This window comes from Dysidea avara, chromosome 2, assembly GCF_963678975.1.
Source record: "Dysidea avara chromosome 2, odDysAvar1.4, whole genome shotgun sequence".
NCBI classification, from domain to species: Eukaryota; Metazoa; Porifera; class Demospongiae; order Dictyoceratida; family Dysideidae; genus Dysidea; species Dysidea avara.
This window is the reverse complement of record NC_089273.1, coordinates 35281740-35304580: the sequence shown is the minus strand read 5'-3', so window position 1 is coordinate 35304580 and position 22841 is coordinate 35281740. Positions and strand designations below refer to the sequence as shown.

At 38.0% G+C, this 22841-nt stretch overlaps 2 protein-coding genes and 1 long non-coding RNA gene across 12 annotated transcripts in view; 2 read left to right on the top strand and 1 right to left on the bottom strand.

Moving 5' to 3' along the window:
* LOC136247177 (uncharacterized) overlaps positions 1-6998 on the top strand; it is a 52141-nt gene extending 45143 nt beyond the window's left edge. For 5 of the 9 annotated variants that reach the window (XM_066038820.1, XM_066038819.1, XM_066038818.1 and 2 more), the window contains 7 exons: positions 1196-1252; positions 2334-2455; positions 2511-2583; positions 2634-2729; positions 2784-2849; positions 3888-4514; positions 6773-6998. In XM_066038820.1, the coding sequence (XP_065894892.1) occupies positions 2551-2583; positions 2634-2729; positions 2784-2849; positions 3888-4004 (312 nt within the window). In that variant the 5' untranslated portion in view covers positions 1196-1252; positions 2334-2455; positions 2511-2550 and the 3' untranslated portion in view covers positions 4005-4514; positions 6773-6998. Of the gene's footprint in view, positions 1-166; positions 242-1195; positions 1253-2295; positions 2456-2510; positions 2584-2633; positions 2730-2783; positions 2850-3887; positions 4515-6772 lie in introns of those variants that run through there. The other 4 variants (XM_066038825.1, XM_066038821.1, XM_066038824.1 and 1 more) reach the window with 4 other exon arrangements.
* LOC136247183 (uncharacterized) lies at positions 6956-10854 on the bottom strand. The gene is made up of 2 exons (XR_010697167.1): positions 10497-10854; positions 6956-7324 (listed from the first exon to the last, which is right to left on the bottom strand). It is a non-coding gene; the product is annotated as an uncharacterized lncRNA (long non-coding RNA).
* A 5121-nt stretch (positions 10855-15975) lies between these two features.
* LOC136247169 (uncharacterized) overlaps positions 15976-22841 on the top strand; it is a 30477-nt gene continuing 23611 nt past the window's right edge. Inside the window, exons 1-4 of one of the 2 annotated variants that reach the window (XM_066038806.1) lie at positions 15976-16113; positions 18728-18844; positions 18982-19044; positions 19444-19608. In XM_066038806.1, coding sequence (XP_065894878.1) covers positions 18743-18844; positions 18982-19044; positions 19444-19608 — 330 coding nt within the window. In that variant the 5' untranslated portion in view covers positions 15976-16113; positions 18728-18742. Of the gene's footprint in view, positions 16114-16199; positions 16469-18727; positions 18845-18981; positions 19045-19443; positions 19609-22841 lie in introns of those variants that run through there. The other variant, XM_066038807.1, reaches the window with a different exon arrangement.

Genomic DNA, 22841 nt, shown 5'->3' with positions numbered 1-22841 from the left:
TTCTACTCAAAAGACATATTATCCCTTGTACTTCACAAAGCTTCTACATTATTTTTAGTTATAAACATGCTTCAGCACTAGGCAAGCTTTATTATTATTATTAAAATGGTTGTAGTAAAGGACCACACTGCTTTCAATCCACTATTAGAAATTTTAAGTGCCAACTACTGTTGATGGAAGTCCTACCATGGCCATTAACACTAAACAGAGAAGAGCATTGATTGATGGCAATGGTAAAAAGGTACTATAATGCATGCATTATAGTACCTTTTTAAGTGCCAAAAGTTCAGAAGTGTGAAGCTATTCTGTAAAAGTTGGGTCACAGCTGGAGCCAGTTTGTCTGAACGCTTGTTCAGTTGAAAATGCTGTTTAATATTGTTTGAATTCTGTAGTAGCATGGCTGAAGTGTTTTGAGTTGATCCTAATGCACTTTTGAGCTTCATTTTAACCAACCAATACAGTCGTGTTGTTGTGAGAGAAAGAAGGACTGATATTTGTGACTGTCTCAGCTAAAACCTGACTTGTTTGCACACTTATACTTTTGAATGAAATGAAATAAGTAAGTATGTACTGCTTGCTTAAAAAAAATACGAAAACTTTCTAATTGCGCTATTACTCAAGGAATTATTCTCAAATTGATTGCACTTATGTATGATCTTATTTGCTTGATCATGGAGAGTTTGAATATCTTTGTTTTGTCTTTGTAGCACGAAGGGTACACACGTAACGTGTGTTTGTTAGCAACGTAGTAGACATAAAGAATATTGTCACTTTACAATTAAAATGCCTTCATACTTGTACATGCCAGAGATAGCACCGTTCCTCAGTCGATGTACCAATTCAGGTTGAGTAATACTGTATATTCCAAATTTCACCTTTTTAACAGCTATGAATGTAAGCGCCTGTAGTTTATTTACTGTACAACCAATCTTACTGCTGTCGAGTTTTAAAATTCCAAGTCTACTGACTACAGCAGACTGAAACTCCACTCTTTGTACACTACAGGTACATATGGCTGAGATACAGTGTAGTAAAATTGTGGGAACAAGTCCAGTTGTAGCTGAGACGGTCACGTTTTATAGTGGGCTATCCCCAAATTTATACTGTACATTGTACTGTACTGTATGATATTTTTAGTACAATAAATTTGTGATGACAACTGCCCACATTTGTTTGGTGTTTATTCTCGCTGTAGAGCAAGAAAGGAAAAGATCAGACAAGGAATGAAGATCACAAAGATGCACAGAGTCAGGTTAGTGAATGGAGATGCACCAATTTAAATAGTGAATGCACTAATTTATTGGAATATTTACAAAACATAAAATGTGTAAGTTCAGATATAGTTTTGTGAGGCCATACATAGCCATTCCTACAAAGTCTATAGTATTCATTAATAGTAAAAACATACTTATAGATTGGTGTAAACTAACTTAGTATAACTAGCAGGATGCAGTGAAAGGGCAGCATGAGAATAACTACGTCCATATATACTTGCTTTCTGGCCATTATCCATTAGTGCTAAGCAAAGGGATAAATCCTACGATAGACTCTACCACTGCTAGTATGCACAAGTACATGTGTTTTGTAAATACTCTAATAAATTAGTGCACATGCAATCTCCGTGACTTTAGCACCTTCATTAGTTTTAGCGTTACAATAATGTCTCCAGCGGTACAAGTGCTAGAAAATTCCTGGATAATTGTTAAGAAGCTGTTTCCTGCTCAGTCTGCAAGTCCAGTCCGTGGAATAAAATAGGCCAATATCTTTTGCTTACTATTGTTTAATATAGGTGTTACAGGTTTTGGTTGAATTTATCACTTTGGCAATTGAATGGCACTTCCATAACAAGATTGGCAGCTGGAGAAAACACAAAAACAAGATGTAGCAACTGCTACAAGATCTTGTTCAGGTAAAACTGTCCTAAACAACTCTTTATAAGATGATAATTCTTCCATTACAATTTCTTCAGCAACATTGTCAACTGTACTATGCCATTATCAATGGGCGTGGTCACTCGTGAACAAGCTTATTAACTTGCCAGACAGCTATCAACTTCACATACAACCAGCTTCAATTACCTTCTAGTATCTCAGCGTAACTCTCCATGTCGAAAATGATTCACTTTTGTAATGAGTGGTTGTTTTCTTGAAGACAATTTAAGTATGACAAATTCTTGTGCCAACATGATGAATTGAATTGCCAAAACCTGTAACTAGCTACAAGTGTTGTGTTCTTTGCAAGATTGTTTTTTGCTAACTTTGGCATTATAACTTATTATGTGACAAATTTGCATAGCCTAAGTTCATTGTTCACCTGACTACTTCTCCTCCTAGATCGCCTGGACCACCACTGAAGGTGACGTTTATGATTACTGGTTGTCTTTACAAAAAGAATATAATAGGATGCAATTAATGTTAATATTGGGGAATTTGAAGCAAACCAGGTTGTGATCCAGGTTAGTGTGCACTCTAATAGACTAGTTTTGTGCAATAAACATCATATCACGGCAGGACACAAGTAAAGAAGACAATCCAAGTACATGTATAAGAAATGACGAAGAAGATTGAAGATATTCTTTCAGAGGTTGATAATGTGTATATTGCTACTGCTGTTTTATGGTTGGTTTGCATTAGATCATGGCAATGAAGTCCATCACTATGGACACAGATGGCACTGAACCACCACGACGGGATGTTTCTCCAATTCACAGTGTCGGCGGTTTACTAGAGGTATATGAAGTCTGGTGGCTATCATATGGTTTTTTATTATCACCTGTTAAACAGGGTGAGTTTTCGATTCAACTGGCCACTATGAGGACAGCAATCATTATATACATGAATGACGAGCAGGTATGGTTTATGCATGTAATTTTCATCAGTACAGTATGTTACAAAACATTATACATTAGTGACAGTGTAATAGGGATCGTGGCATTTGAGATCTCACACAAAATTATTGCCTCACAATACCTTCATGATGCCTTGCAGTGTTGGCTGTGTTGAAACAATCTGTTTTCAAAGCAGCCCAAAATGCTTATGTTAGTTGCCACAATTTAAAAAATATATATAATGGAATTTTTTTTACTGACTGGGCCATTTAAGCTAAATTTGCTGTTTCTCGGGTACATATTAATACTTTGTGTAGTATGCTTGATGGTTTAGTACAGTACAATATAGGTACTTTAATTTATGCTAGGCAGAGAGAAAAATCATTTGGTCTGCAAAGCCATGGTTGCTTCAAAGGTTAGAGATTGCTATTTATTCCAGCCTTACTTACTACTTTTTAAATGCTTATCTTTCCCCGTTGTCTGTCCTTCCACCTTGCCTAGGATTAGTGATCCCACCCCCAAAATAAGTTATCCCAATGTCGGTACATTGGAGCATGCAGACATTACAGAGTGACTGCCTACTTAGAGCCACAACAGTGGCTTCAAGATCAAAAAGATACACTGTGGAGCTAGTCATTAGAAACTCATTCGGGATCATTCGGGAATAATGTTATTCTTAATGAACGAATTTATGAGTCCACATGCTGGTTCTCACCCTAAATCACAGTCGTCATACAAATGGGGTGTATATGATCACCAACATTGTCAAGTGCAATGTACCTTGTCCATAATGATGTCACAAAAATGGCCACCATTGTGTGTTCACTTTCATAAAGCATTAATGGAAAGAAAATATGGACAGTCATAATCGTAGCAAGAAGAATAATGCCAAGCTCTTATCAGCAGCTAAGGCTATAACTTGTACAAAGTGGTTTTTGGGTGATTTCAAAATAACGCTACAGATTCTTATTCTTTTTATAATCAAACTTTTAATATACTTGTTACTTTGACATTTTTAAATATTAGTTTGCCACTTGTGTGTATTTATCTCTTTCTGTAGCAGTCATCAGAGGAACTCATACCATCTAGTCAGCTGGTGCCAATACTAATGAAGTGTAGAACAAGAAGATCATTAGCTGCTGCTTTGGTAGAGGAATTAGTGGACTTAGACACATAAGAGTACATAATATTTATATGGGGGAGAGTGTCTAACTTGAATGCATTCACCAAATACCCTGGGTAAAGTAACAGCTCATCATTTTGTGAGAACAAAGGCTTTGCCCTCATCAACGTAAATCAACACCAATCAACAGTTCTCTATTTCCAATGAAGGTGATGATTTAATGAAAGGTGAACTTTGGTGAACTGTACCCAGGGTTTTTGTACAGGCCATACTGAGAGTTAGATACTCTCTCCATATAAATATTATGTACTCTTGGTTTAACTCTTATGTAAATGGGTCAAAAAAAAAGATGGGTCTATTAAAAAGGCTCCACTTGACCCAAAAATCATCAAGTATGTCGAGAGAAAAGTGTTCAAGGTTCATGAATTTAAGGTCGAAAAAGACACTAATTATGTAGCAACATGGAAAGAGTGTGTCACATCAATAGATAACTGGGCTAGGGACCTCAAGAGGCGTCTTAAGGAAAAGGAACTGAAACAGCGAGCATCCTAGTTAGGTCTTGAGGTAAACAATAATTTGAGTGCTATTGTATTGTTTTAGTTGTGATTGGCAAAATATTTAACCCTCATCCTGTGGTAATAATATGTATATATGGTATGAAAACACCGTAAAATGCTAGCCATGTTAATTTGCAAGTATTGCTAGTACAAAGTGGTACAAGGTTAACTTGTTACTGTCTCAGTAGCTGTTATTTGTATTAAAGCCATTTTAAGGTTGAGATATTGCTCACTGTAGTGATGATGTTCACTTACCATCCATTACTTAAATATATCTGCATGCACACAGAAACTCTTATTTTAAACTGCCTTGGTTTAGGTACAAGGTTCTCATAAGGAGTGTCATAATCTCTAAATTACTGTGCCACTTCCCTGGAAATTTAGAATTATTCTAGACATGTACCATATAGTGGGTAGTTTTGATTATTTTCGGAACTTTGAAGAGGCCCTTTTCTTGAAAATAAATTCCTGAAGTTTCCTTCACGTGATCAAACCATTTTCTATTTGAGGTGCAGAGAACGGTGGCTGGGCTCTTTTCTAAACTCCTCAGTCTTACGGAGTTTGAATTATTCTGCTTTTAGAAAGCACTGCGTGCATTTCTTTGCAATCTGTGACACAGATTTCTGTTTATTTAAATCCTTAAGTGTTTTGGAATTAAAAACCTTTGAAATTCAGACTGTTTTTAAGAATTCTTGATTTCAAAAATAATCCACTATATGGTAGGTCTGCACACAGATATTGTGTAGCAAAATGCTTATCAAAGTGCATGCCACATGTATGTTTTGCCATCACATCATTGTACAGCATCTAGATTGTACATGTTCAATGTTAAAGAAAAGCATGAATACATATACTACACTGGCATTTCACAGTAATCAAATGGTACGAAAGAATGAATAGACTGGTGTATTTCCACCAGCAGTTTAATTAAAAGATCAACCTAAGGAATATTTAATATTGCCAACTACTGCACTTTCTTCAAAATGTGTCACATACAAGTACGATGCCTAGGAAGAGAATACACACGCACCTGTGATGCCATGAGAGTACATATGTAGCTACACACATGTATGATGCCCAGGACATAACTACACACACATGTGATGCCATTAGAGTAAATATATATAGCTACACATCAATGATGTCCAGGACATAACTACACACATGTGTGACGCTATTAGAGTACATAGCAACAGACATGTATGATGTCAAGGACATAACTACACACATGTGATGCTATTAGATCTAGAGTACATAGCAACACATGTATGATGCCCAGGACAGAACTACACATACATGTGATGTCATTAGAGTACATATATATCTACACATCAATGATGTCCAGGACATAACTACACACATGTGTGACGCTATTAGAGTACATAGCTACACACATGTATGATGCCCAGGACATTGTAACTTAGTGTTCCAGTTGGCCAGTGTCCAAAGGGTTAGGTGTTCCCAATAGCCTGTATGACTAATCCACTTATGAAAACCAGCCTCAACAAAGTAGCGGCATGGCTTAGGTGTATATTATGTTTAAGTGCATTGGTATGGCCATCCATTAAAAGTGTGTGTAGATTGATGATTTTCCAACATTCACATTTGCTTCATCATTTTTGTGATTGCCTTGTGAATTGCATCATTGACCCTTAAACATGCAAGATTTTCAAGAAAAGCGTATTTACCCTATGGCAGCATATATGGCAATGTTGGGTGGGGCTAATTAGCTCCTTTAGCCTTAAACTATACATTGATTGAAAGTTAATTTAATGGGCTACTTAGAAACTTGAAATGTACACTGTAATTACAGAGGCTTAGTTGTTATGTACTGTGGACAACTTCGATTGTGAGTTTAATCATATAAATGACCTGATAGGAAAACTAACGGCAAGTTGAATGTTGACTTGCAACTACAGGGCATGATTGAGTAATTGGTAGTGTGTAGATGGTTTGCATGCTTTTTGGTCTTACTGTTTAGCGCCAGGGTAAAACTCTAGACATCATTTTAAATTAATCCTTTTTTAAACACAAGTAGAATGATATAGATTGCAAAGCCTTAGATATTTAACTTTGGAATTAGATATTTAGCTTTGAAAGTTACAGTTCTTTGTTTAAGGCTTGCGTAGTTCAAAACCAATTTCTGTTTTAAGGGTTAAAAGTTCTATCACTGCAGAAATCTCTATAATGTGAAATAGTGCAGTAGTAGTGTGTAACACTAGTTACATGTACTGATAATGTGTTAAATATTTTTATCACTTGTAGAAATGCTGTCGACCCAAATTGAAATCTCTTGATGGTTGGTTCAAAGCAAAACTGAACAACTATGCAGTATATTCTACATAATTTAACACCTTTTAATGTTGATTTCAATTAAAAATGGATTTGTTATTGAGTAAACATGTTTTTGTTCCAAATGTTGTACCAGTATATGACGCTTTGTATATGTAAATTTAACAGAAGCAATACATTACATAAGTAAACAAAATTACGAATAGCAGTACACAATAATTACAATACTAATGTAATTAAATCTATACAAGAAACGTGCAACAGTACGAAAAAAACCTTAATACCCACTTGGAGTACCTTCTACCTCAATTATTCTATGTATAACCTGGCTTATATATTTACGACAGACTGCTGGTGTTAGGGTGAGCCAAAACCTTTCAATCCCTGCTTTTAACTCCAAGTTGCGGGTTTATAATGCGTTCTCAGGTAGCTCGTCATCCTTTTTCAGCTCATCATCATTAAACTTTCGCATCTCATCTGAAAGAATTCTTGGGCGCTTCCGTTTTGGTAAGTCCTTTACTGTGCCTGAAATACAGAGTGAATTGTATAAAAAACATTGCATTAGCCTAGCCTACCCTACCAACTCCCCCTAAGCATATACAGGGTATATCTACAAACTTAAGTACGGAAAATTATAGCTGTTTACACATTTCCTTGGTTTTGATATAAATTACTAGATCAATACACACATTTAGTAATATATCAATTTTTGCCGATAAGATGACCATACTCAGAAGGTACAACACTTGATCTGGCTTTATGGTATAATAGAGCATCTTCACTACACAACTTCCAAGGCTATTCTACTTCCATTAAGTTCCCTACGTTGAGTGGCCTCCCCAAGCTGGCTCCGAGTGTGGCACTTGGCTGTAAAGGAATTCATTAGATTTAATTATTTACTATCTCCCTGGCACCAGCCTTTAATCAGTCTATGCATTATACTACTGAAATTCTTATAAGACTTCAGGTGCATTTCAAAAAGCATTATTGGTAAGAGTTACAAGGCATTGCTGGAAAACAATCGCTTGCTACAAACATTGCTACCACAAAACTACACCCCTGTGTAGCTCTAGACTGAAGATACTGGTGTTAAGTAGCATGGCCAGATGACACTCTCTGTCCGGTGTTTATCATTAACTTACACTTGTTAGGTATCATTCAGATAGCAAAGAGTACCCTGACATGGTGGATCACATGACACAACACTTCACGTGTGACAAATGGGATATGGTAACATAGCGGATCACACGACATGACACTTCATGTGCGACAAGTACTAGGACATGGTAACATGACATGATATAGGAATTTTTTAGACCTAGGACAATGGTTTGGAATCTAGGGTGAAGTAACTGGTACCCTCCAAAGCTTCATAACCATGGATAACGGCATTTTTTTAATCACTCAACATTAAAAAGCCATGTGCTTCCATATCATAGACAGGTTATTGGTAGTCTAACTGGCTGTACTAGAGCCTTGTGTTACAGCTGCAAAAAAAGTGTGATTTATTATCAATGTACACCCATCTACTATGAACATTAACTACTAGCATGACACAATCAACAAAACTCCGGTAGCTTTCTTAGTAGAAGCTTTTAATAGTCGAAATCCCTGTATTATGTATTAAGAATGCCTTATCATTAAGTGACACTTGTACAACATACTAGAAGATACATCACAGTATGGCACTAGGATTATCTGGAAAGTGGTTTGAATTTAAAGTCAAGTAACTGGGGAATTTCTGTGGTGCTTCTTTTGGGAGTTTTCTTTTTTTACAGGGAAAATAACATTTTACACATTTTTGCTGACAATGACCATCAGTATGATCATTGTCAGACACTTGAGAAGTACCAGTATCAATTTGACAGAGCATAAAATATTTGACTTTAGGCAGTATCACTAAAATGAGCTTGTTTGTGCATCAATACGAATGGAATCCTAGCTGGGAAAACTGGTCTTATTGCCCATTTAAAAGTATCGAGAAATGCCGGTTTTGCAGAGTGTTGTGGCTGGCCAATGGCGGTAGCTATGCATTCCAAATTTTCCCACATTTTACAATTTCTTACCTCCCAGATCATCCACTGAAGAAGTAGCCACAGCTACAGTAAGTTTCCCACCATTTTAGATAGTTTTTAAACTGAGTCTATCAGGCGAGCTCCAAAAAAGAGTAGAAGGCAGGCAAGATGGTGTTCAAAAATTGAATAGGAACTTGTTGGGATGAATTAGGCCAAGTTATGGGCCATTTAGGGCTCAGAACTGGCTAAAATGAAAGGAAATTTACAGCACAGGTCATTGTCCAATACCACGGAGCTGTACAGCCACACACAGCCATCTCCTGGTTTGCCAGGGCTCCATCAAGACCCCAGACCACTTGTACGGCTCGCCACTATGCTTGAAAAAAAAGCAGTCAGCAAAAGCAGACCACTTTACTCTGGTCGACTGTGACAGTGAAATTTGATAGTGCATTCATTAAGTTGTGTTTTTGTGAAAAAATCCAACTTACTGTCTTGGACGATAAGACTGGTTTTTGCAGATCCAGTCACATATAGGGAGACAATCCAATTACCTATTATCTTGTAAAATGGTCTGGTATAGTGAGATACTTTCTGAACAGTATCTAATAATCTTTGTGTGATACTCCTCTGTGCTCATTGCCATTAGAGCAATATTCATGTGAAGTGGTGTATAGATTAGAGGTGTACCGATAACCGGATCGGCTACAACATCGGCCACCGATATGGTATTTTTTCACCAATATCGGTATCGGTACAGAACAGCAGGAGGACCGATATCGCTACCGGTATTTATACAGTAGCAAAAGTTTGGATTATGCACTGGTTTTTTTTGTGGCTCTAACTTATTGTTCACTCTGCAACAAGTGTTACGCTACGAGAAGCCATATAATTACACGCGATTCTAGTGTTTGTTGCTGGAAAGCTTATCACAGTCTTTACAAATGAAGCAGTTATAGAGTACCTTTGTAATAAAAGAAGGATCACAGGTTAACCAAGGAAACTTGCTGTACCAGCTTCCTCACAAGCCATTAGAATGCAGAGCAATGCAGAAATATCCGTTTAAGGCTTCATGGGAGTATACATAAAAATGTTTGTAGGTGCCTAATTGTCTGGATTGCACAATAGAAACCCAAGCTGTATACCACCAAAGGTAATGAATACATGCACATGTTGTTGTAGGGTAGGTAAATGTACATTTTTGTTTGCTTAAAATATTAATGCAAATATCAGATCGACTATCGGTAATCGGCTTCTTTTGGTTGCATCAATATCGGATATCGGTACATGCCAAAAACCCATATCGGTACACCTCTAGTATAGATGTGGCATTTAATTAACATGTGAGGCCCATTGCACAGCCGGGTGTTGGAAATTTGTGTACTGCACTACCAGCTAAAGTATTAATTTTATTAGGTACCAATGACAATAGAAGGTTGAGAGCATATATATATATGTACTAGATAAAGCACTGCCGCGAGTGCTATACGGGAAATATAGCACGAAAAGAGTGGGCGAGAGACAAATATAGCACGAGGCGAAGCCGAGTGCTATATTTCGTCTCGAGACCACTCTTTGAGTGCTATATTTCACGTATAGCACGAGCGAAAGGCAGTGCTTTATCTGGTATAGAGAACTGTCAACTTGAGGTACACACAAGACACACGAAACAATTAGAAACTCACGGAGGAGTGTTATCATCGGTAGAATAAGCATTGCGCCTGTGTTTCGCCTGCATTGCACTGTGTTACGCCTTCATTAGTCGTTTTGTGAGTCTAGTCCGTCTTCTCAATACGTAAAGTTTTTGATTGTGGTATATTAATAAGCATATTTCCGTGATATTCCTAGGACTCGTCCGTTTATGTGAGCAAAACGTACTAAGAACGTTCACTGCTGCTGACCACAAGAAACCATCATCGAAATCTTCAAGTGTGTCTATAAATAAAATCCAGTGGTTTTCATCTTACTGGTTGGTTGACTGGTCAGCCAGTACAGTCAGGCTATCAGCCTAAACTGGCTTGGTTGATTGGTTGTACTGACCAAAATGAGTGATTACTCACTCAAAGTAGGCTATCAGCCTACAAAATAGACCTAGCAATTCTATAACTACCTGATAAAGAACTGTGGTCTACTAAAGTGTTCTATAACTGCCCAATATAGAACACTTTTTTGCTTTGATACTCCCACGCAAAGTTCTTTATATATATTATATAGTTATACAACGGCCACGAGTGCTCTGCCTGATATAAACGCATGAACCTGAGGGCCGTTAGGTCCGAAGGCAAGTGCGTTTATACAGGCAGAGCACGAGTGCACATTGTATAACTGTTATGTACCACTCACCTAATAGGTGGGGAGAGTCTCACAAGACAGCTGTAACACTTATAAAGGCCAGGTTTCTAACATCGATTGTGGGTAACCAAGCCGGACGTTGCGATGACATTCCCCTTGCAGTACTGCAGCCACCTGAGATATTGAAAGCTAGTACGCTATGGGTTATATCACTAACCTGCATTCGCTGTTCGACTCTCATTATGTAGTGCTCAACATGCCAGCGTGATCACTCAATCGCCATATAGACTAAGCGCCAGACTAATCGCCATAGTGATTCCCTCGAGCAAAAAAAAGTAGCTAAATAGATGTTTTAAGTAAACAAAACCCAACTACTAAACGATACTAGTCTAACTCTTACTATTCATACTGGCTAAACTCGAATCTGGTGGCATGACAAAACTGGTTACCACAATCGAACGTAAAGGTTAGTATTATTTAAAATATATTTGTTATATTGACTCATTGTCGAAGTGGACTACAGTTTAATCTGGGCTAAGATGGCACCAGACTAGTAAGGTGTATAAGTACGTTTATTTATATGTAGACTAGAGTTGTGGCCACCCGTGTTGGCTTTTTCGATCGCCATTGGCTGCTTGTAAACATTATACGTATTGGTGACGTTATGGCCCACAATCGACCTTTACATGTCAGGCTATAAAAGAATTCGAGTGATCTGTGAAGTGTCCTTCCACCTATTAGGTGAGGTGTCGTAGTGGTCTTCGCCACCGGCACTTGTGCTATGCTGCATAAAACCGCAGCCAGTGCAATATGTGGTCGGTGCATTATAACTTATAATGCACTCGTTGTGGTCTAAAAAACCGCAACCAGTGCGTTATAAGTTATAATGCACTCGCTGCGGTCTGCAGCAGTGCAATATACAAATTATGGCACTGGCGGTGCCTTTGAACTGCCCACGCAGAGTGGTACATATATATATATATAGCCGGTCTACTTCCTGACTAAACATTGGAGATGCCTTTACTTTTCCTATGCACTTTTGAAACAGGTTGATTGGTGAATCGTACTATGGTGAGGCCATACTGCACTAGTTGTAGCTATGTAAAGAAAAGCTCATCAAAATGCAGGCTTTCATCTATGAAATGACTCAATGGGGGGAATGGCAATAGTGTAAAGATCTCTGTGCTAACCATATGCTTATTGGAGGGGCTTGGAAAATATTCCACATGATTTTTTTTAAAACCCTTCTCAGATTGTTTCTAGTTCTGAGAATAACCAGAAACAATGTTGAGTTTTACTGTTCCTCAAGGATAATAATATACAGTGGAACCTGTCTTAGTGGCCACCTGTATAAAAGACCACCTCTTGATAAAGGCCAACCTTTAGATAGACTTTTATTGAGAGGTGGTCTTTTATACAGGTGGCCACTAAGACAGGTCCCATAGTGAGATGGGTATACACTAATCCAACTGTATAATGCAGCCACCTGCCTATTAAGACCAAGAAATTTTGGCCCAAAGGTGACCGTCCAGGTTCCACTGTATGTAGTTGTTTTTGGTGTATCCCGTTACTTGAAATATAGGGGCAGAAATTAGTCGAGGGAGGAGGGGTGAGTACCTTACCCCACCTAAATGAAGCCCTCCAATGTAAATAACAAACATGCCTCTGGCTTTGTGGACATTTTGGCAATAACTAGATTTTTTATTTTATTTCAGAAGCCAAATTAGTTACCCTCTCATCCTAATGCTATTATATTTCACCTTGGTATACACTCTTTAGGTAAATATTATGATGTAGTGGTTAAGTCACCTACTGCCCTGTATACAGGTGCATACAGGTGCATCCACCGTCAGTTATCTGGAAGTAAATTTAATTCAGTAGGCTTATAGTTTCTATAAGCTGTATAAACAGCAGTGTATTAGAGTACTTTCTGGAGCATCAACAACCACCAAGGTATCAACAGTGAGTGCTACAGTGTACTGTAGCACTCACTGTAACCAACAGTCAGTGCTACAGTGTATTGTAACACTCAATGACTATACACTAGCATTGGTACTGTAACCTGCATGCCCTATGTGGAGGAGGGCCATCATATCTAAGAGTCATAGTTGCTTTAGTGTTGCTACTTCTGTCACAAGCTTGCACAGCCCTCCCCCTAATAAGACTGACCAGCCTACATGTGCTAACAGCGCTGCTGTACTGGGGTATGATACATGACCCCAAGACTGGTGGAAGTCTCGTAAAGGACTTGAAAAGCTTTGTTACTGAAGTTGAAGTTTATGTGAACTCGGAGTTTTACCCTCAGTGTGAACCAGTGCTTGGTGTGCACCCAGCCAACAACCTAAAATAAAGGATTATTATACTGGTTTTGTACAAATGTATACATCCTGCAATTTATAGCTATGGCTTGTACAATAATGAGATAACCCGCCCGCCCGCCCGCGTTACTCTATGGGAAGTTGATGAGAAAAGTTATCTCATTGTAGTGGCCTTAGCTACGTGATAGTTTTCTATCCCCTCTCTCAAAAATCTATGGTAGAACCCTCTCCGTTTCTTAAATCAAAATTATGTGTATAAGCTTATTCCCTTCTCCCGATTACACGCAATCACGATTACACACAATCAGGGCCGCCCACAGGGGGGGGGGCAACTGGGGCATTTTGCCCCGGGCCCCAGCCTGAAAGGGGCCCCAGGAGGCCCCATGAAGGGCCCCCTGAATACCTGTTTAAAAGATCGATATACTCTAATAGAGCAGTCAGATCTAAATACTCTAATAGAGCAGTCACAGTATTCTTCAGAGGAGCAGTGTAGCAAGCTTATAGATAAGGAGATATGGTTGGTGTTGGGTAGTTATTGTCATTGCCAGCAGGTTGTGACCTTTTTTTTTTTTTTTGGTCTTCACCTTACAACTTAAGTGAAGGGCCCCACTTTAACTCTTTGCCCTGGGCCCCTTAATTTCTCTGGGCGGCCCTGCACACAATCACCTTTAGCACGACACTTGCTGACCAAATAATAAAGTGCCCTATCAGTTCAGTATTTTCACGTCTTCATCCTGCAACCGTTTGTAGATCTGAGGAACTTTATAACCACGCGAGCGTAAAGATATCACGCGGGTTCTTCCATTGATACACACTCTCGACATATAGCTAGTAACTTCTCTACGCAGCCAGGTGAATCGAATCATGACGCCCGAATCATGATCGAATCCAAGTCTGCTGCAACCAACCGCGTGCTCACACTGCAGGCGCTCACGTGAAGAGTAAGGTAATTGATTGATTGGGTGCTCTGTACAGTTCGTACAAGGCTTCCCAAAACATAGTCTGTTTTGCACTAAAAGAAATATTATGGTCACTTAATTAGTCTGTGACATGTTGACACATTTTAGTACCTGTAAATTAGGTATCCCATAGCAACAAGTGCACGCATCTTGCTATTCTACACCTTCTCACTTAAATTAGAACTACTCTGTTATTTTTAATCCAATGGACATGAAATTTTCACACAAGCTACTTTAGTAATTTTGCCAAAGAAGAGTGTTTGCCATTTTGAAATAGCAAGTTCAGATGATGAATAACATGGAAGTAAAGAAAAGGATTTCTGGTAGTGTCAACCCAAAAGATAAATATGTGATGATTGAGAAGCAAAAAGACAAAAATAAAAATGCGCGATGGTTTGTGCTGTTTAGCATAGTGTATCATAAAAGTATCAAGGCTTTTGTGCGTAAACTGTAGGACTAGTTCTAGTATAAAGGGAAAAACTGTAACTCATGTTCTAAAGTAAATATAGTAGTTGGGTTTGGACTAAACTGTGTACTAGTGTTTGCTTATATCCAGTAAAAAAGTACAGAACATTTGCTAAAACCATTTGTAAGTTATAGAACATCTAATTACATGCCAATGTCTTTGAATGGCTGCCCTCCAGCTGGCAAGCCAATAACTGCCTTCAATTATTAGTCATGTACAGTACTTCAGACCCGTTCAGTTAACCGAGTGTCCGGATGTTTGGGGTCTGGATAAACGAGGTCCTACTGTACCTACAAAGAATTATTGTGTTGCACATATTTATGTTTTGTAAATTTTGTTTTGCGTAAGTATTTTTTGTTGTATAATATTGTGTACTTTGTATACACTGTAAAAATTTAGTAGTGAATTGCTCTGCCACAATACTCACTACTTTTAAGTAGTGACGTTCACTACTTTTTGTAGTGAACGTCACTACTTTTTGCAGTGAACGTCACTACTTGGTGGTCAATGTAGTGACGTTCACTACAAAATTAGTAGTGAACGTCACTACACAAAAATAGTGAGTATTGTGGCAGACATTAGTAGTGACGTTCACTACATTTAGTAGTGAAGTTCACTAGTTTGTTTTTACTGTGTAGGGCACTGCTGAAAAGCAGTTCTTAGAAGTGATGTAGTCTCCCATTAAATCATTAAACGCGTGGTTTTTACTTTCGCCACGGTTGACTCCCTGCATTCACAGACTTTATAGCCTTCTCACAGGTCCCTAGTGGGATAGCACTTGTAGAGAGACAAACAAGACACTATCATCCCTTGCATTTTATCCTGCCCACACCATCAACAACATCTTATCAACAATCATTTTACTCAAAATCAATCAAAGAATGGAATGAACTGCCTGTATTTATTATAGAGATGACAAACTATGATGAGTTTACGACTAACTTGATATCACACTTTACAAACAATCAACACCACATTAGTTAGTATATAATTGTACCTAATACTGTGGTTCCCTTTTTTTTTTCCTGGGCACACCAGCTGTGCTGACTGCCCAGTAATCATAAATAAATAAATAAATAAACATATTAAATTTCATGGGAAGCCATATATGCGAACTGTACAGAGCACCCTTAAAATATAAGAATATCTAATTAAAACGAGATTGTGTATCTAGAAATGTAGCTACTGTACGTACGCAACGTGCAATAAAAAAATATGCTGAAGGTTGGCTGAAAGTCTGAAGTTGAGAGTTCTCAGTGGAATCCAGGTAACCTAGCTGTAATGCACCTATCAATGTTAAGCCCCACTACCCCCCTCCCGGGCTTACTTAGGAATTAGTGGGGGATTTTCGCCGATTTGATCAGAACTTTTCAGTGCCCCACTAGTGGGGCATTTGACCGTTCGAAATTTTACTGAGGCGTTTGCTTTAGCTTGCGAGCTATAAGAATTGATCTGTTTCCTAAAGTTTATTCCAGCGATACTACTTGGAGATTTGACCACTAGTTGTTCCCCAGTGGGTGGAGAATTTGATTTTTCAAAAAGTCAAATCCCCACCATTTCCCCCACTACGCCCGGGAGGGGGGAGGTGGGGGATAACATTGATAGGTGCATAACAAAGAAAAGTGTAAGTCGATAACGATATGGATTTACAAATGCATACATAAATATAAAGCTATCTATATGGTAAACCTGGGGAAGGGGAATTTTACTGTGACTGCTAGTGTAGCTTTAAAACCACGGGTAGTGATACAAGTGTACGTGGGCGCACCGAGGCAATGCCGGGCACGCGTGGCGCTACTGTATGTCACGCCGTGGCAATGGCTTGTGCAACGCGTGGCAATGGCTAGTCTAGTCCAAGAGTAGTTTTTACTATTGAGGAGTACTTATTTGGAATAGCTTGCCTCCCAATTTGTGTGGTGTTGACCGCTTGTCAAGTTTTAAGGTTACAGTGGGACCTCGTTTATCCGAACCCGCTGGGGCCAAGCCCTGTTCATACCTTTGGATAATCCGTAACTTTGAATCATCCATTACTGCATGTATAAATGTGGTCACTTATTCACTATATATATACCTGTTAAATGATGCTACTAATGGTCAACACTGCAATAAGAGCACTTAGCACTTCAATACAAGTAGGTTTCCCCACTGTCTGCTAGGGTTTGGGCTGTGGTCACCATCAAACTATCAACAAATTAACCAATGATTACCGCCAAACCATCATCAATCCATCTAATTACATGCCAATGTCTTTGAATGGTTGCCCTCCAGCTGGCAAGCCAATAACTGCCTTCAATTATTAGTCATGTGCAGTACTTCAGACCTGTTCGGTTAACCAAGTGTCCGGATGTTTGGGGTCTGGATAAGCGAGGTCCTACTGTACCTACAAAGAATTATTGTGTTGTACATATTTATGTTTTGTAAATTTTGTTTTGCGTAAGTATTTTTTGTTGTATAATATTGTGTACTTTGTATAGGGCACTGCTGAAAAGCAGTTCTTAGAAGTGATGTAGTCTCCCATTAAATCATTAAACGCGTGGTTTTTACTTTCGCCACAGTTAAAATCAGACTCCCTGTATATATTCACAGGCTTTATAGCCTTCTTACAGGTCCCTAGTGGGATAGCATTTAATAAAATTGCGTGGCGCCATGGAAAAAATGTGACGCATGTCTGAAGTTATAAGTGGACTGTACTGTACTTGTATGTAAGACCACTCCAATTGGTAATTATGTTTCTGGTCCTCCGCCGGCATCCTATTTTGGAGAATGTGAAATTTCAGATAAACATGGGTAAAATGCCCACATCAGCTTTTTGTAAAACCTGAATTTCAGAAACAAATATTGCGCTGTAACAAGTATGCTAAATCTAACTATCTAAGTGCCATAATTTGTATTTTATCGGTGAAAACCTGCAAGAAATGAGCAGAGTGCATCATATACTCTAATAGAACAGTCAGTAAATCACAAAAAATATTCTAATTGAGCAGTAACTTCATTGTTGCTTTGTTGCTGAATTCCGCCCGCCCGCCTGCCCGCCCGCCCGCCCGCACCTAAAACTGATTTTCAAAGGACCAGTAGCATAATTACCAATTGGAGTGGCCTAACTGACCACTTTTTTGTGTGTTGAAGACACTAGTTGAAGAAGTGTCAGCTCACAGCAGTCAGTTTCAGAGGGTGTTAGCTGATAGTAGTCAGATAGACAAGGATAGGGTGGGTAAGTTGAAGGAGTCTTGGACAGATCTGGAGAGCCAGGTGGATGATAGGGGTGTGGCGATTATGCCAGCATAATTTTGAGAATAATAAGTATGTGTGGGAATCAGGAATTATGCTAGCATCTTGAGGTGATTATAAGTAGCAGATTGCACAATTCAGTTAAAAAGATCGAGATACTCTAATAGAGCAGTCAGAAACTCTAATAGAACAGTCACTGAATATTATTTACTCTAATAAAGCAGTCACATTGAATTAAATACTCTAATACAGCAACCAGCTAAAGAATTCAAGACTATTTGAAGCTTAAACATGATTAAATTATCAATGTGGTAAAACGCTAAACTGGCATTATTATCCAATTATGGTGGCATAATTTTGGAAATAATGGGCTAATCTCAAAAGCATAATGGATGATTTTTTTTAGCACTGCTCAAAAGCATAATGCTCAATTTTTGGAGCATAATAGCCTCATGCCTAGTGGATGAGAAAAAGTTATTTGTCACTACAGGACTGGAATTACAACAGGTATGTACGTATGTACATAAAACAATTCTAAACTTACAAGTACCTCATCTCAGTATGTCTCATTGATTGTCATTTATGTATTTTATATGTATATGTGGTGTTATGTACATACGTATGTCACAGTGTGTTATTATCTCTATACATAGTTCATTAGTGATTGTATGGAGTTTGATAATTCACTGAGTCTGATGGAACAAGTGTTAGCATCTGATGAGATTGGACGAGATAAACAGAGCACTTCAGCATTGCTCCTTAAACTGGATGTATGGAATATTGTATACTGTGTGTTGAATGTGTTGTGTAAAATTCTCTGATGTTCACCTGTTGACTATAGTGGTTCATGTTCGATATTCTTTTTTTGTTGCTGTTCTCTATCGTAACTACTGATATTTGTCTGTAGGTTTTGGATAAGTCTCACAAAAAGGATATAGATTCATTGGAACAGCAAGAAGAAAAAATAACTGTAAGGTGTTTATACCTGTGTATGTGTGTATATATATATATATATATTGCGGCCCTCGGGTTTGTGTGTTTAGATCAGACAAAGCATCACTTAAATGTTATATCCATGGTATAACTATTACATATATAGATGCATGGCCATGTACTTATGACCCATATGCCAAAACCTTATGTAGGAAACTTGTGGAGTATGCGTGTTTTACAAACAAACCCAATTCTATTGGCTTTCTTAGGAACTGTTCACGTTCATTTTGTGTTATGCACTTGTTGCTACACTATAACCTAAGCTGTTATGCAAGTTTGAGTTTCAGTATAATTATTTTGTCTGTGTGGCTTTTAGACCCATCCTTTCTGTAAGTTGATCTGCACATAAATTTTTCCATTCTATCAACACCTTTAGTTGGGTGATATTTCTACTGAAGATAAGATATTCCAGTTACTACAGATACATTGTCACACTGTTGATGAACTATTACAAGCTCGTAGGAGTAGACTACAAGACACCTTATCCTACCATCAGTTCTGTAACCAGGCTAATGCCCTTGACTTGTGGATTGATGATGAGGTATGTGTGTGTAGTAAGTAGTGCATGCATGTGTGTAGTGTGTGTGTGTATAGTGTGTGGGCGAGGGAGTGAGTGAGTGAGTGAGTGAGTGAGTGAGTGAGTGAGTGCGTGCGTGCGTGCGTGCGTGCGTATGTGCCTGCATGTGTGTCGATTGATGATGAGGTACGTATGTGTGTGTAGTATACCGTGTGCATGTTTATGTTTGTGTGTGCATGCATGTGTGTACCTCTTTTGTACATGTGTGTATATGTGTGTGTGTGTGTGTGTGTGTGTGTGTGTAGAGAATAATAATGTGTGTGTATGTTGGTACATTTGTGCATATATGTGCGTACTGTGTGTCTGTGTACACTCGTATGTACTTGCATAGATGTGTGTAGTGTGTGCTGTGTAAGCTTATACGATTAGTGCACGACTACATGCCATAAGACAAGCATAATTAAAACTAGTACCAAATACATTTTTATGCATTTGACAAACATACTATTACACTAATATAGGGCCTAATGTATTTTGCAGACTGGACTCATGGACTGGACCCATGGACTGAGCTTTTAAACAATGATCTATCTCTTGCAACATTGGAGATGCCATTATCGAGCTACAACTGCTGGTACTGTTCTTACTTACAAGTCACGACACTAGTGCTTGCACTAATTAATTAGAATATATGAAGTTATAACACATGTACTAGCAGTGATAAAGCATGATAGAGGCTATTGTTGTAGTGTAGATGTTTTCCTTTGGTGCTTTAGCGCTAGTGTTAGAGATGAGCCAGTAATTATTCTTAGCAGGTATATGCAGCCATAGGTGAGCTATAGGTGGCACCACCAGGCGAGGTGATGGAGCTATGCAAATAAATTGACTCATCACTATAACCTTAGCACTAGTGCTAAGTACTAAAGCAACAAAGGAAAACATTTATGCTACAACGATAGCCTCTATCATGCTTTATCACTGCTGTATCGTAAATTAATTAATGCACATGCTAGTTTCATGACTTGTTAGGATGAGTAGTACCAGCAGTTATAGCTCGATAATGGTGTCTCCAGTGTTACAAGAGATGGATAATGCCTGGATTATTGTTCAAATGCTCAGTCAGTGGGTCCAGTTTGCGAATCCAGTCCTCGAAATACATTACACCCTAATATAGTACAGTATTGTCTTCATGAATAGTAAGATTTAAAAATTTGGTTTTGCTATGAGAAAGCAAGAAATTTATGTTAATGAAATTGGGGTGTTTATGTAGAGATTGAAGATGTATATCTGCCTCATACACTTAATGTAACGTCCATTATGTTGGCAAGACTACATCACAAATACTCCACAAGAGGTCTTTTGTGTTAGTTTGACTAAACGTAAACAAGTCTGTGACTGTGCATTTATCTTATCATTTAACCATATTAAGTCATGTAGCATTCTGATAGTTATTGTAGATACTAACTAGTGGGTGTGTAACAATGTTAACTATTTCAGTCAGTTTACATTGGTGGTATCTGCTAGTCTGCTAGTGTCTAAACCATAACATGTTTACGGCTAATTTTGGGTGGCAGGGTTGTTAGTGCCGGCTGGGTTGTTAGTGCCGGCAGGGTTGTTAGTGCCGGCAAGTTTTCTGCTGCCCTGATCATGACTTGCATGTGACTGTGTCACCAAGGTCAACTTTGGCCACAATATAATGTATAATAAAAAAGATTGATTGTTGGTACTTGTAATACTGTTTTGAGCAGTAGTTCCAAGAATGTTGGTACAAATAAATACCATCCATCAGTCAGTAGTTACGACACATGTAAATAGACTTGTATGTATATTTTTATATAAGCAACATGCGCATGCTTCTTACCTGGTCGGCATCCAATTTTCAGGAAATGGAAATTATTGCTAATGCATAGATGTATCTAAAGTGTTCATGTAGCAACTTACACTTAACACGCACACACAGACACAGACACGGACACACACACATCACACACACAGACACAGACACACAGACATTTTGTTATTTGACCGAAAACCTACCTGATCAAGTGAACGAACTTTTAAACACACATTTAGTGCTATAGGGAGTAAGTATGTGTATACAAAACATGCTGTATGTTTAGCACGTACAGTACATGTTAGTCTGTAAACAAAAGTGGAATAATGTACATTTTGGGTGCCTTGAATAAGATTTATCTGACAAGGTATTTTTCCAAATTTAGTTATTCTAAGAATAGTTATGTTGGTTATAGTAACACCAATAATAGTGTTTGTGAAGTACCAAGTACACAACAAGTCCATATTTATCATTATTTGGGAGGGACATATCTGAAGTTTATCATCACCATTATTGAGTATTGTATTACATTAGTCTCATGCTGTGTATATGAGATGGTTAAGATGGGCAGGGAAGAGTATGAGAGGAAGGTTACATACTGATGTATTTTATATGTGTTTAAATGTAAAGATCCATAAAGAACTACAAATAATGTTTTCAAAGCTTTCATTTAGAAAGGAAAGTAAATTAATTCTTATATCCAGTAGTTGTTTCCATTTTTATTCTCAAATCCCATAAACTGCTTAATATTACAGCTGTATTTCCTGCAATTATCTACTGCGCTAACATAACCACTGTTATCCTATTTAGTTAATCTTTACAGTGCATACTAGGAAAGCAGAAGATGACTGTGTTGTCTTTGTTTATGGCCTTTATGATAATTGCTGATTGATTGTATGTGATTTTTACATAACCCTTTGTGTACACACATACGTACCTATGTATTAACCTTTTGCCTTTACATACCTTTACTTGTGATGTTTAGTATGTACAAATCTTTATTTAATAAATGTAATGTCAGTGTAGTGGTATATGAGGCAATATTGGGTGTAACGAACACTTCACATGGGCAAATAAATATTTTAGTTTGATAGCTGTAGTTGATAAAACCTGTCCAGCATGTGGTACTATTTAGGCATTTCACTAACAAGTGTTGATATTGAGGTTTGCATTAGCTGCTGTTCTGAAAGGTTGTGTCAAAATACATCTAATATATCAGCTGTTATATAGTACAGGCTAAGAAACCAATAAAACTGAAGGTTAAAGTGTTGGTAGTGAAATACATTACAACTGGAGCTGGTGTTGTTATTGAGTGCGTTCTATGGGAAATGCATAGGTTGCAGAGCCTAGGTGTATGTATGTGAATAGTGTAAAAAACTTCCCAGATCTATTTTGTTTATCATGTTACGTGTTTTGTATAGAA